Below are 13,938 nucleotides of genomic sequence, written 5' to 3'. Positions count from 1 at the left end.
AACATCAATTACTACTAACCTATTCTATGCAAATAATGACAAGAGAAGTCATAGAGCCAAATGCACTTGAACTCATTAAGTTTGTGCATCGCATACAGAAAACACTTACCTACCAAGGGTTATGTGTTTTCTGTAAGCCCCTTTCAGCCAATGGAATCCATGGGGGAGTTTTCTTGGCTTTCTTGTAAAACTATCCTCATGTTGTTTCTCTGACTCTTCATCCCGCCCTTCCGTTTGTGCTGCTTTGTGGAGTACGTCATTTTGAGTCTAGAGGGGGTATAGTCACTTTGACACCAGATATAGCGCCGGCCATTCGGTAAGGGAGAATATCCTTGGTCTAGTAGAGGTAGGGACATTCGGCCATCCACTCATTTGGTTCAGTATTTAGTTGTTTTAGCTGTCTTGCATTTTTGCTTTCTCCGCCACCAATTTATTCTAATTAAACTGACCTAGTTCTGCAGTCGTTATTTATGATTTACGGTACTAAGTTTTACATGTTAGAAAGGTTTATTGTTGGAGTGGAAAGAGGCATCACTAATATGCAGTTTATTGGACTTTCATTCTCTACTTACTTTCGCGACAGAGCAATCAAAAGAAACTTCAACTGAGTGCAGGAATCTTGGGAAGTCAAGTGCAGCTGGAAACCAGAATGGAAAGAAGTGAGAGCCACGCTGGACACAAATCAGTGGCAATGACATACGTACATGTGTGCAAACAGGTCTAAACACTGTGCATTCTTCAATAGTGGAATTGAAGCCCCCGATTCCACTGCAGTGGTCACTACAATTAATTACAGGGAATGCAAACTAAATGTTTCTCGCTTACACTAGCCAATGTTTAATACGTTTGCTATGTGATGTAACAATAAAATAAAAGTATGATCATTTAAGTATGGCCGGTACAAACATAGGGTTATTGTTATTTTATACTATGTACAACAGATTATTTAAACTTTGCAGTACATTCCCTCACAATATGCCGGCCAATTTGCTATTGCTAAACAAATGACAAAATGCTATCCATAGTGAAAGAGACAGCGCCATCAATAGGCTGTACGAGTGTACTGCATGCTAATGAGACTATTAAACTGGAAACTATATTTTGACTACTGTATCAATGCATTTCCCTGTAATGACTGTGCCTTTGTTTTCTTTTACTGCCTGAGACAGCATCCAAAATGGTGCCATCCATCACACAAACATAAATAGTTGTGTTAGTGTAGCATACACCATAAAAGACAGACATGGTGGCCTTATTCATTATTAAACCTACTAGTAATATGACAATACTCAGTAGTTGACTTAAATGTTAAACTATTAACTATAAAAATAAAATTAATTGTTCAGTATTAATTTGAATATCCACTGCAGCTCTATTAGAAAATATAATATTACACCCCCACACCATTCCAGACAGCTGAAGCCACTCCTACATCATTATGACGGGATCTGATGCAGGTCAAAAAGCAGAGAATGCAGTCATCTGAGTGCCATTCCTGGCCTGTGTATGAATCCACCAATCAACCTACTGCATTTCTGTAAAGGAAGCCTTACAAGCTGTCACTCACTCTATGCCTGCTCTGTCAGAGAAGCAACTCCTTCCCTGTTAACATGGCAACCTGCTGCTTTGTTATTTCATGTATATTATTCAGCTAAATAATACACAATCTTTGATATATAATGCATGTGATGTAAATAGTGGATTTTTAAATTCCATTTAATTATATCAATGACAGTAGAAATGTATTGAAAAAGAGACTGAATAGAAAACAGCTCCACTGCGTGACACAGAAGCACAATCCCATATGTATTCACCCATAGGCTTATACTGGAAATAAATCCAACTCACGATCTTTGTAGGCAACTCCCATTGGGCCCTCAGACTCGCAAGCCACTAAAATGAGTGGGTACTGTTCTGTTGTCTTGGAAAGCTGCAGAACCTGCCAGGTTGGGCTGATGGGATATAGGTGTCCCTCACAGAAGTAGGTCTGTCTCTCAGGTGCAACTCCAGTTTGCTTGGTGACGGTTTCCATAAACATACCTACACTATGTGAAGAGAAGAAGCAAAGAAGTTTCAGCTAACATCACATTCTGTTAATGAGAGGCATTATAAGGGCACAGTGGTTATCATTTCTGCCTCACAGTGATGAGTTTATATGCTGTCCCCGTGTTTGCGTGGGTTTCCTCCGAGTGCTCCGGTTTCCTCCCACACTCCAAAAACATACTGGTAGGTTAAATGGCTTTTGACAAATAATGGACTGGGTGTGTGTTTATGTGGTACATAATTTAGACTGTACGCTTCAATGGGGCAAAAACTTATGTCTCTGTACAGCACTGTCTAATATGGTGGCATCATAAATAAACTTTAATAAATAAGACATTTCCTATTACAACTGATGTGAGTGTGTTGTCTGTACAGCGCTGCGGAATTATTGACACTATATAAATAGCTGCTGATGATGATGAATATGCATAGGGAGGGCATACAAAGATGTGATTGCAATTGTTACTCCATTCACACAGCTATCAATTATATTTCCTGTTTCATATAAAATTATAGTAATAATCATCATGGTTTAAGATCAAATCTCCCTTTAATTTTCACTTGAAAAATCTAAATATTAATTTAATTTTACATGATAAGACCATTTATTACCATGACTGGCTATGGTATTGAACTATTATTAAAAAAATGCCATTTTAATTAAAATACCAAAGTACTTACTATTGATGATCAAAAATGCTTAATATTTAATAATGTGAAATGTTTTTTTTTTATCATATTACACATTATTAATCATCCACTGCAAAGAACAGCAAAAAAAACAACAAATAATATAAGGTGAGATTGTGGATGAAAAATGTGAGTGATGTCAAAGTTCTTCAGGTTAAAGCTCTTTATACATATTAGTTTTTTGTTTTTTAAAAGACACTAAATTCAACCTTTTATAAATTCTAGATGTGTGGATACAGAGGGAGGCAAAACAGCAGCATCTGCAAATTGAACCTCACAGAAGAGGAGGGGCCTGATTCATTAAGGATCTTAACTTGAGAAACTTCTTATTTCAGTCTCCTGGACAAAACCATGTTACAATGCAAGGGGTGCAAATTAGTATTCTGTTTTGCACATAAGTTAAATACTGCCTATTTTTTCATGTAGCACCTACTTGATAGCTTATTTGTACACTGAAATTTAAAGTTGATATTTGTGTGCTACATGAAAAAAAACAGACAGTATTTAACTTATGTGCAAAACAGAAAACTAATTTACACCCCTTGCATTGTAACATGGTTTTGTCCAGGAGACTGAAATAAGAAGTTTCTCAAGTTAAGATCCTTAATGAATCAGGCTCGAGATTCTTCTTGGCCTAGCTCAGTTCTAACCATGGTGCAAATGCATTTAATCATTTATTTGAAACTTACGAGTTATAATGGTGTAAGTAGATCTTGAGCATCCTGGCCTGGGGCAAGGAGAATACATGGATGACCATCCTCTCCAGCATGCTGTTAGTCTCGACAAAGAACTGATCAAAGCTCCAGCATTTGACCTGATCAGCTTCGAGGATATTTGGAAGGATGGATTTCAGCTGTGTCTTCAATCCTCTGAAAAGAAGTAGGGCTTACAATTATCAAAACGCGATTTGATTGAATTTTCAAATCAGCTATACCTTGCACAGTAGTGTCAACCACCAGCTGTTGTGATAATAGCCGATGGTGAGAAGTGTAAGTCACATTATTTTCATAGGCACAAAATGGGAAATTCACAAACGCAGAAAATTGTAGAGGCACAATGACAATGCCTTTTTTTATGTAGTTGCACCTACTTTTACAGGGACATATCTTAGGGTGACATGATAACTATTGTGTGGGAAGAAAAATTATTGCTTTAATTTGAGGACTTGGCCAGATATGGCGATCAGGGCGTTCCATAGACAATGTGAGCTACCCATACTAATGTTCCCATTTCTAATTCCTAATGTAACACAGAGATTATGTTTTGTAGGACAAGATATTCCAATGAACTTGGAATGGTCTATACTATTAATATGCACAGATAAAACGTAATAAATGAAATAAAGACAGCCCTGATGTTTCCCTACTCTCATGATTTAATTAAAACACAAATGAGTCTCTAATGGGCTGTATTATTATCAAAAAAACTAATTAACTTAATTAAGAGAGGTGATTAAAGTGATAGTAGGTAGGACTTTAGGGTAATGTTTTCCTGTTTGCCCACATGCATATTCCCATCACAGAACCCTATCATCACAAAATGCTGGGTGAAGTGTCTCCATTGACTAATATCCACTGACGAGTGGAATGTGAACAGTGTATGAAAATGATACTGAAATAGGTGCATTCAAAAAATATATAATGTGGATTCTTATGTTTATGATTTGTTAATGACTGTTGAGCATGTACGTCCAAGTGTTATATCATTGGTACAAGCAATTGCCCAATGTTTTTGCTCCAATTTTATTAGAGTCTTATTTTTATCTGAAAAGGTTCAGCACCTGTATCAACCTTATGCTTGATGAATGGCCCATTTCTGACAGAGGTTGCAGCTAATCTATTTACGATACTTCATAGAGAATACTTTCCTGCACAAAAGATCACTTCATGTGATAAGATCTAGAGCAGTATTACCTAAAGCTGGGTACACACTACAGAATTTTCCACCAACTTTTTATGCCGATCAATTTTACATCCGATCGATGGTCCGATCGCTCGGTCCATGGGCTGCCTACATACTAGCCTTATTTCTGACGATAAAGGGAAGACAGGCAGTCCCAGTAGCGACTTTTTACAGCAATGCTGTCATGAGCAATGATTTTAGTTTCGTACACACTGAAACAACATTTGCGGGGCATGTGACGATATACCAAAGACATTAGCATAAAGGGGCAGAGCTTTCACTATAGTTAACACCCAAAACCGCATAAAAAGAGAAGACCACACTGTCTCTTCATTCTTTCCTATAAAATTGAAGTTTATTACCATACATAAAATTTAGAAAAAAACATTTAACTTGTAAAGTGCAATGCAATAATTATTCCCTAATAATAAAATCCCTTTGTATGTAATGGTCCTGTACAGGTTAAAGTAATAGCCCAAAATCTCCATACACAAGGTTATTCTCTGCGGGCATCATCGCTGATTGGTCCGAAGCAGAGACGAACACCCATGTCTGAGTGTATAAAATGACAGGAGCCTGTCTGGCGCCGAGGAACGTGAGAAGATGGCGGGTGAGGAGAAGGTGTCAGTGGGGGTTGCAGCTATGGAGACAGAGACAGAGTCAGAGATGATGCTGGAAGAGCCAAAAAATGTTGAAAAAGTTAAGGTGGGGGATGGAGATGCTCAAGAAGAGCAAAGAGCAAATCCAATGAGCCCAAGAGAGGTGGATATGATGGTAAAAGTACTGGACCAGTAGGACTACGACATTAAAAAAAAGTGAGTAGCACGTGTAGTGTACCTGTTTAAAGGATTTTATGTATTATGTATTATGTATTCTAGTTTCACACGAAGCAATGCAAACACCTGATTTGTAACATAGATTTTATTTTGTCAGAACAAAGAAATAACGGTGAAAAGTCCTGTTTAGATACCACTTATACCACTAATGTAACACCTGTTATCAAACAAAAAACTAAATGCTTTGGGCACATACCTGTACCGTTATAATAACCAAACTGGCGTCTGTTTTCCAGAATATATGGAGGTTAAGCCCGCTATTATTGCGATTGTGCCAGAGGGACCATAACATAATATGATCTCGAGCAGTGTGCAAGGTGAGCAGATGAGAGTATTTCTGGTGTTGGATATAAATCACAGATATAGAAGTTTAATGGTAAACATTTTTTATTTCCTTGTTTCGTAAGTAAAGAAATCAAAGGGAATAGAAACCCAAGAGACATCAAGAAAAAAATTAAAATACTTGAGAACATTTTTGTTGAAATGTGTATGCTGTTTGGAACTGTTCTGCCACAAACCACTAGCACCTTTAAAGTGTAATACTATTTTTTTCACTTGTCATATTCTGCAATAAAAAATTTTGTACTTTTTCCTGCAATAAAACTGTGTGGTTTATTCTGGGTATTTTACAAATATTAGTTATTAAAGGTTAATATGACTTTATAAGTTTATTAGTTTATAAAGGTATAAGTTTATAAAGGGTAAATATGAATAGGTTCCCAATATAGATGCAAAGGGTAATAACACACATGCTTTTTACAAGTGAAATGGCCTGCAACCAGACTGGTGCAATACACAACTATACAAAACACAAGTCAGTGATGTGCGGATACCGCACCACGTGGGACTGGTACAGGCATCACAAATTCAAAGATCGAAGAAGTATCGGAGGATTGTCGTGGATCGGTCGGAAGTTTATACACACTACACATTGGATAGGAGATTGGAATGAAAATATTTAACGGTACGACCAACCGAACAAGATGACAATCGTCCATTTGGGCAGACTTTCGACCATCGTGTAACTACACACACTGACCTGACTTTCGAACGAGCAGTCATATGTCAGCTGGTTGAGCCGATTATTGGACAAAAAGCCTGTAGTATGTGTATACAGCTTAAGTGATTGATCACAGTCTATTGCAGGACAATGGCTGGTAGAAGATGTCTGGGAAGCCACCACCGCAGCTCAGTGTGTGAAAATGTGTCTCTCTGCACTTACTGACCGTGGTGGAGGAAACTCAGCACCGTTATGCTCTGCATGTGATATTGGGGGTGAAGGGGCGACAGCGGGAGGAAGAGACCAACCATAGAATACTTCAAAAGGGGAATTAAAAAATTAACTGCTCAGATAATTGTTTCTGCAGCCAATTGGGGAAAACAAACAAGGGATTTCATAACTAAATATATAATTGGTTACTAATGTTATATATTTGGTTTTCCAGGTCTGAGTGAAATAAGGAAGGTGACTCATATATGGGAATGGGGATGGGGGATAGAGGCAGTTCCACATATATAACATAAGTATCCTGCTGGTATGTCCTTGAATTTTGTAATTAAATGTTGCTGTTTAAAACATTGATTCTCTCATATCTGTGAGATGCTTCATTAGAAAGGCATTACTTGATTATATTGCTTAGGAAGTAAGGAAAGATGTGGCAGAGGGAGAAAAGAAGGGGCAATAAAGGAACAGGGGGGGCAATGAAGTAATGTTTTCGTGTTTGTGCTCTTGGAATATCTTGCTGTAGTTTATGCTGCATTTCATGCATCAAGGAGAATTATTACAAGAGGTGCTGTATAATAGTCAACTATATATACAGTGAAAGACTGTTCAAAAAGTAGACCCCAAAAGTCTGGGTAACACTGATGTAGAAGCTACTTCTGTATGTAGGTCACTTCTACTCTGGCTCTGTTTTAGAAAATGTTTCTTTACCACAATTCTTAAACTTTTCAGGAAACACCGGGTTCAAAATTTATGTGAAAAGGTGACACGACTATTTCATAATCCGCTTTCCTCCCCGATTTGAATGCTCTGTTTTAAGGGGCCAGTAAACACAAAAACTTTATTAAATATTCCTGACCCTTTACCCTGCTCCTACTGTTATGCAGGGCTACACTGCCCTTACAGAAAACAGATTGCAATGGTGAATTAACACATTATCATTAATTGCATGCTAAGTAGATAATTTCCCAAGACAAGCCTCTGCTTTATTCCATAGGGTGGGAAGATCCCAGACATCAGAAGTCACTAACGCCACATTAAATCTGATGAGCGAACACAATAGTTTAAATTATGAATGTGGCACTAAATAGTAACCAGTCATTATCTGATCTTTAAGCAACATAATAATTTGATAAAAACAAGGAAATTGTAACGACAGACTCCAAGAAAATAAACATTTTAATAAAAACCCTATTTTCTTACTCTGAGAGGCGGCAGTTAACTGGCAGGTCGTAAATCCACTCAATGGGGCCCTTTAGTTTCTTCTGCACTCCAGCAATGGCTCCTTGTGGTTTTTCTGTCGTTATTTTGTGCCTGTATGTTAGTAAAACAAATGGAAAATATTTTTGTTTGTTTTTTGTTTTTTTTAAAAAAAAAAATGGTTCATGCAGGAGACGGGAGTGCCATCCTCTGCTCCTCAGAATGAGAATGTAGCGTTTGGTTGTGACATCATAGCCAAATGCCGCATTCCCAGCCTATCACAGACATAGAGGAGGAGCAGCAGATGGCAGGCTCACAGCTAAGAAGCTGGTGGATGCTTTACCTCCATGTCAGTGGGAGGTGCTCTGTGGCTGGGCACCATGGGGGCATTAAAAAGACTGGATGAAAGGCTGTATGCCATTCATTCAGCGGTTTAGGGCGCCTAACAATTGGCACCCTAGGCAACCGCCTTGGTTCACTTAATGGTAGAGCTGGCCATGCTCAAAAGTTACCACTGAGTTAGAAACCTTTATGTGTAGTTAATTCATGTCAATATTCTCTTTCTAATGTAAATAGTTTACTTGTTACCAGATTATCTATTTGATTAAGGCAACCAAATTTTTAAATACCCACCACAAAAAAAAACAACAAAAAAACACTGGACATACTGCTCAAACTTTGTAGGTCACAGTTCTCATACAAACATGTCAATATGCTATAATGCTGAATATGATCCCCATGTAATATAGTTCCAATGACCATTCTATTACCCTGTGTCTAATTACCACACAGCAGAAATGAGTACCATAATATACTGCTGCATGACTACCTTATTATATACAGCCCAATGACATACCTATTATACAGCTACCTATACAGCCCAGTGAACAATCTATGTTGTAGCTGACGGATGATGATGAGAGACTTAAACAGCTAACTTTAGGGGGCTAATGTAAGAAACTATATCCAGCAGTGTGAGATTGTAATTTAACAAAATGAGGCATTATGGATTAATTTATAAACTGGTTAATCAATTTGCTGTCACCTTCTAGGCAGCCATTGGAGCAGGTTAAAGCTATGGGAAGTGCAGTGTATTTCTGTAGTGGTAAATACAATAGCCTGGCTGTTTGGCATCTTAGTAATAAAAAAAATAATTCCTGAGCGCATGTGATTTCCAGGTGAACCTATCGATGAGTCACTAACTATTTGCTGACCTTCGTGTTGATAATTGTAAATTACATTTCCTTTAAATATCATTTTTAAATTGTTGTTTCTGAAATGATGCATGTAGAACTTTATTACTCGTATGTATGTATGTATGTATGTATGTATGTATGTATGTATATATATATATATATATATATATATATATATATATATATATATAAAAGCAAGAACAAAGGTGTCACGGGCACTAGGAGTCTTTACCCAGGGATCACCAGGTGATAGGCTTACCAGAGCAGTATAGGTGGTAATATGGTACTCTGGTAGCAGGGTGATCACGGAACAGGAAATAGCAGATGATGAGATGCTCAGGAAAGTCTATGACTAGCAGCACTGGCAATATGGAGGTAGTAATACACGAGGAACTGTATGGACAAAGGACACGTGAAGGTAGTCAGTGGTCTGCGGTAGCAAGTTGTACCACTGCTATAGTGAGGAGGAATGTCCAACAGAAACGAGGAGGTGATGAGAGTCAGCGGTCTGCGGATAGCAAGTTGTACCGCTGTCTGAGTGAAGGAATGGAATCCAAGTGGAGGTATCCGGGGAGTCAGTGGTCTGCGTTAGCAAGTTGTACCACTGCTATGTGAGAGGATACTGGAGCAGGTGAAACTGGAAACAGGGGTCAGTGGTCTGCCACTAGCAAGTTGTACCACTGAATATATATGTGAGGAGGTGCACGGGGAGAGACTGCAACACAATATATACACGGGCACCTTGACTTTGATCCACAGTAATATGCACAATATAAATGTATAAATGACTGAACAACACTGCCAATATAGAAAGTCTCTTGAAGTAATCCAGCATGAGATAACACAGTCAATGATGGCAATAGACTCAGCGGATAGTACACTCCAGAGGAGAACCAACACAGTCCAGCAAGGTATGCAATACACAGCACAGTCAATGGGAAGTATGCATACCGTGGTTCAGGAGAAGGCAGTCAGACAGAAGTGCAGAGATACCTGAACGGCAGGAGGCCGGCAGGATGCAAAGTCCCTGGATGGGTGAAGCGGTGGTCTAGCAGGTGCAGCGCACAGGTAGGTAGACCAGCAGGGAACCCAGGAAGGCGTGGAGAGCGGATCAGCAGTAGATGGATGCGTAGCGCTGAGAAGTAACAGCAGCGGGTCTCTGCGGGAACACGGAGGTAGCCAATAGCAACCAGCAGGTGCAGTAACGATGGGACACCAGAGCAGAGTTGAACTGGAACAGTTGATCACGGAGAGTAGCGGGTAGCAATAGTGGCAGCAGACTCAAGGAAACACGGGAGAGTTGACAAGGGCTGAAGACTGAAGCGCACAGAGGCGGCGGATAGGAATCAGCTACACAGTCACGATGAAACACAGACGGGTTGCAGGTTGAAGACTGTAGTGCACGGAGGCAGCGGATAGGAATCAGCTAGCAGTCACGATGATGAAACACAGACGAGTTGCAGGTTGAAGACTGTAGTGCACGGAGGCAGCGGATAGAAATCAGCCAAACAGTCACGATGATGAAACACAGACGAGTTGCAGGTTGAAGCCTGTAGTGCACGGAGGCAGCGGATAGGAATCAGCTGGCAGTCACAATCATGAACAGGTGAGTGGATGTGAATGAAAGACGGTAGTGCACGGAGGCAGCGGATAGGCATCAGCTAACAGTCCCAATGATACAAGGTAGAGTTGAAGTGGTTAGAAGACTGTAGTGCACGGAGGCAGCGGATAGGAATCAGCTCACAGTCACGATGATACAGTAGATGGTAGAAGTGGTATGGGAACCACAGTAGTAGAAGTGGTTTGGAAACCACAGAGGTAGAAGTGGTTTGGAAACCACAAGAATCAGCTGGGCTGAATAAACGAGGAAACACAGGAACACCTTCAGAGACTCATGGGGAATGAGACTCCAAGATCAGGCAATGTGGTGATGACCACAGGTGCTTAATATAGGGAGGTTGCCTGATCTGCCAATTAAGTTAAAGGAACATACACTGGAGGTATAGAAAGGGCTGCGCATGCGCAGTCCCTCAGGATGGAGGACGGCCACGGTTCCTAAATGTCCGGGAAGAAGCACTCACAGTCCGGTGAGTGACAGTACCCCCCCTTTTAAAGGTGGGCACAGAACGCCTGGAACCGGGCTTGTCCGGATTTTTGGAATAAAACTTCTTCAGAAGGGCAGGAGCATTAAGATCTTCAGCTTTGATCCATGAACGCTCTTCAGGACCAAAGCCCTTCCAATGAACGAGGAAACGGAGGACTCCTCGCGAAATTTTTGCATCCAATACCTCAGTAATCTCGAAATCCTCCTCCTGATGAACTTGAACTGGCTGCGGTGCTGAGGGAGGAGTCGAGAAACGGTTGATGATGAGAGGTTTGAGCAAGGACACATGGAAGGCATTGGAAATCCGAAGATTCTTAGGAAGAAGAAGTTTAACACATACTGGATTGATAACTTGAATGATCCTATATGGACCAATAAAACGAGGGGCGAATTTCATAGATGGAACCTTCAAACGAATATTTTTGGTAGATAACCAGACACGATCTCCAATTTTTAGTGGTGGAATAGCCCGCCTCTTCTTATCTGCGAAAGACTTATATTTATTAGATGTCTTCTTTAAACAGGTTTTGACCTGAGACCAGATATTTTTGAAGGTTTGACAAGCAGTCTCCACAGCAGGAACTTGGGTGGGCGGGAGGGCAGGAAATTCCGGAAAAGACGGATGGTGACCGTAGACCACAAAGAATGGAGTTTTGGATGATGACTCATGGTACATGTTGTTATGGGCGAATTCAGCCCAAGGGAGCAATTCTACCCAGTTGTCTTGGTTGGCTGAAGAGAACATCCTAATAAAAGTCTCAAGATCTTGATTGACTCGTTCCGTTTGTCCGTTAGATTGCGGATGGTAAGACGATGAGAGTGCTAATCGTATGCCCAAGGTTTTACAAAGGGCCCGCCAGAATCTGGAAACGAATTGTACTCCTCTATCCGACACAATCTCAGACGGACATCCATGGATGCGGAAGATTTCTTTAATGAAATGTTCAGCCAGAGTAGACGAGGAAGGTAAACCGGACAGAGGGACGAAATGGGCCATCTTCGAAAATCTGTCTACCACTACCCAAATAGTATTGTGATTCTTACTTGGTGGCAAATCAGTAACGAAATCCATACTAATATGGGTCCAAGGCTTGGACGGAATGGGTAGTGGTCGCAGCAACCCTGCTGGAGTTCTGCGGGAGGATTTGAACTGAGAACATAAATCACAGGAAGCAATAAACTCTTTGACGTCTCTCCTCATTGAAGGCCACCAGTAACTACGAGAGAGAATCTCAAAGGTCTTGTGTTCACCGGCGTGTCCAGAAAAACGAGAGGCATGGAACCACGAAAGGATTTTCCTCCTCAGAGTAGGAGGCACAAGGGTCTTCCCAAATGGTAGCATTTTGGTGGATGAAGCAGCCAGAGAAATACATTTGGGGTCTAGAATAGCATGGTTGGGAACCTCTTCTACATCAGAGGACGTCACAAAAGCTCGAGATAGAGCGTCAGCTTTCTTGTTCTTAGCAGCTGGTTTGAAGGTTATAATTAATTCAAAACGGGAAAAGAAAAGAGACCATCTTGCTTGACGAGGGTTCAAGCATTGAGCAGATTGCAAATATGACAAGTTCTTATGATCCGTGAAGATCGTCACCGGATGGCGAGCTCCTTCCAACAAGTATCTCCATTCCTCTAATGCAGCTTTGATGGCCAGCAACTCCTTGTCCCCGATAGTATAATTTTTCTCTGCGGGCAGAAGACCCCGAGAGTAGAAGGCACAAGGATGTAATTTTTGTTGCTCCAAGCGTTGGGAGAGAATAGCTCCTAAGCCCACATTAGAGGCATCTACTTCTAGGAAGAAGGGGAGTGTCACATCAGGCTGTCGCAGAATGGGAGCAGACGAGAAGGCCTCTTTGAGGATTTGAAAGGCTTGGAGAGCCTCAGATGACCATTGCTTAGTATTAGCCCCTTTCCGAGTTAGGGCCACAATGGGAGATGCAATGGATGAAAAGTCTTGAATGAAGCGTCTATAGTAATTGGCAAAACCTAAGAAACGCTGGATGGCACGAAGAGTAGTTGGCTGAGGCCAATGTAGTACAGCATTTACTTTGTCTGGATCCATCTTCAGGCCAACTCCGGAAACTATATACCCCAAGAATGGAATCTGGGGTAACTCGAATGAACATTTTTCCAATTTACAGAACAACGAGTTTTTCCGTAGTCTGGAGAGGACCTCTGCCACATGTTGGTGATGAGAAGGCAGGTCCTGTGAGAAGATCAATATGTCGTCTAGGTAGACAACGACACATACATATAATAAGTCCCGAAAGATCTCATTGATGAAACCCTGGAAAACAGCGGGGGCATTACACAGCCCGAAGGGCATTACTAAATATTCGTAATGCCCATCTCTGGTGTTAAACGCGGTCTTCCATTCGTCACCGGAACGGATTCTAATTAAATTGTAAGCACCACGAAGATCCAACTTAGTAAATATCCGAGCTCCCTTGATGCGATCAAATAGCTCAGTGATCAGCGGAATGGGATACCGATTCTTGATAGTAATGGCGTTGAGTCCACGAAAATCTATACAAGGGCGTAATGATCCATCCTTCTTTTTGACGAAGAAGAACCCAGCTCCAGCGGGAGAGGTGGAAGGTCGAATGAACCCACGCTGGAGATTCTCCTGTATGTACTCAGATGTGGCTTGAGTTTCAGGTAACGAGAGAGGATAGACCCGACCCCTGGGAGGAGTCTTGCCAGGTAGAAGGTCGATCGGACAATCCCAAGAACGATGAGGAGGAAGAC

The 13,938-nt window shown here is 40.8% G+C and overlaps 1 protein-coding gene across 1 annotated transcript in view; it reads right to left on the bottom strand.

Moving 5' to 3' along the window:
* Positions 1-13,938, bottom strand: part of IKBKE (inhibitor of nuclear factor kappa B kinase subunit epsilon) — a 75,687-nt gene that overhangs the window by 35,797 nt on the left and 25,952 nt on the right. The window contains exons 7-10 of the mRNA XM_075196156.1: positions 7,897-8,007; positions 3,423-3,602; positions 1,849-2,045; positions 573-637 (exon numbers count right to left, since the gene is read on the bottom strand). Coding sequence (XP_075052257.1) covers positions 573-637; positions 1,849-2,045; positions 3,423-3,602; positions 7,897-8,007 — 553 coding nt within the window. The remainder of the gene's footprint in view (positions 1-572; positions 638-1,848; positions 2,046-3,422; positions 3,603-7,896; positions 8,008-13,938) is intronic.

The sequence above is a fragment of the Mixophyes fleayi genome, chromosome 2, assembly GCF_038048845.1.
Source record: "Mixophyes fleayi isolate aMixFle1 chromosome 2, aMixFle1.hap1, whole genome shotgun sequence".
Taxonomy (NCBI): Eukaryota; Metazoa; Chordata; class Amphibia; order Anura; family Limnodynastidae; genus Mixophyes; species Mixophyes fleayi.
This window is presented reverse-complemented; position numbering and strand designations above follow the sequence as displayed.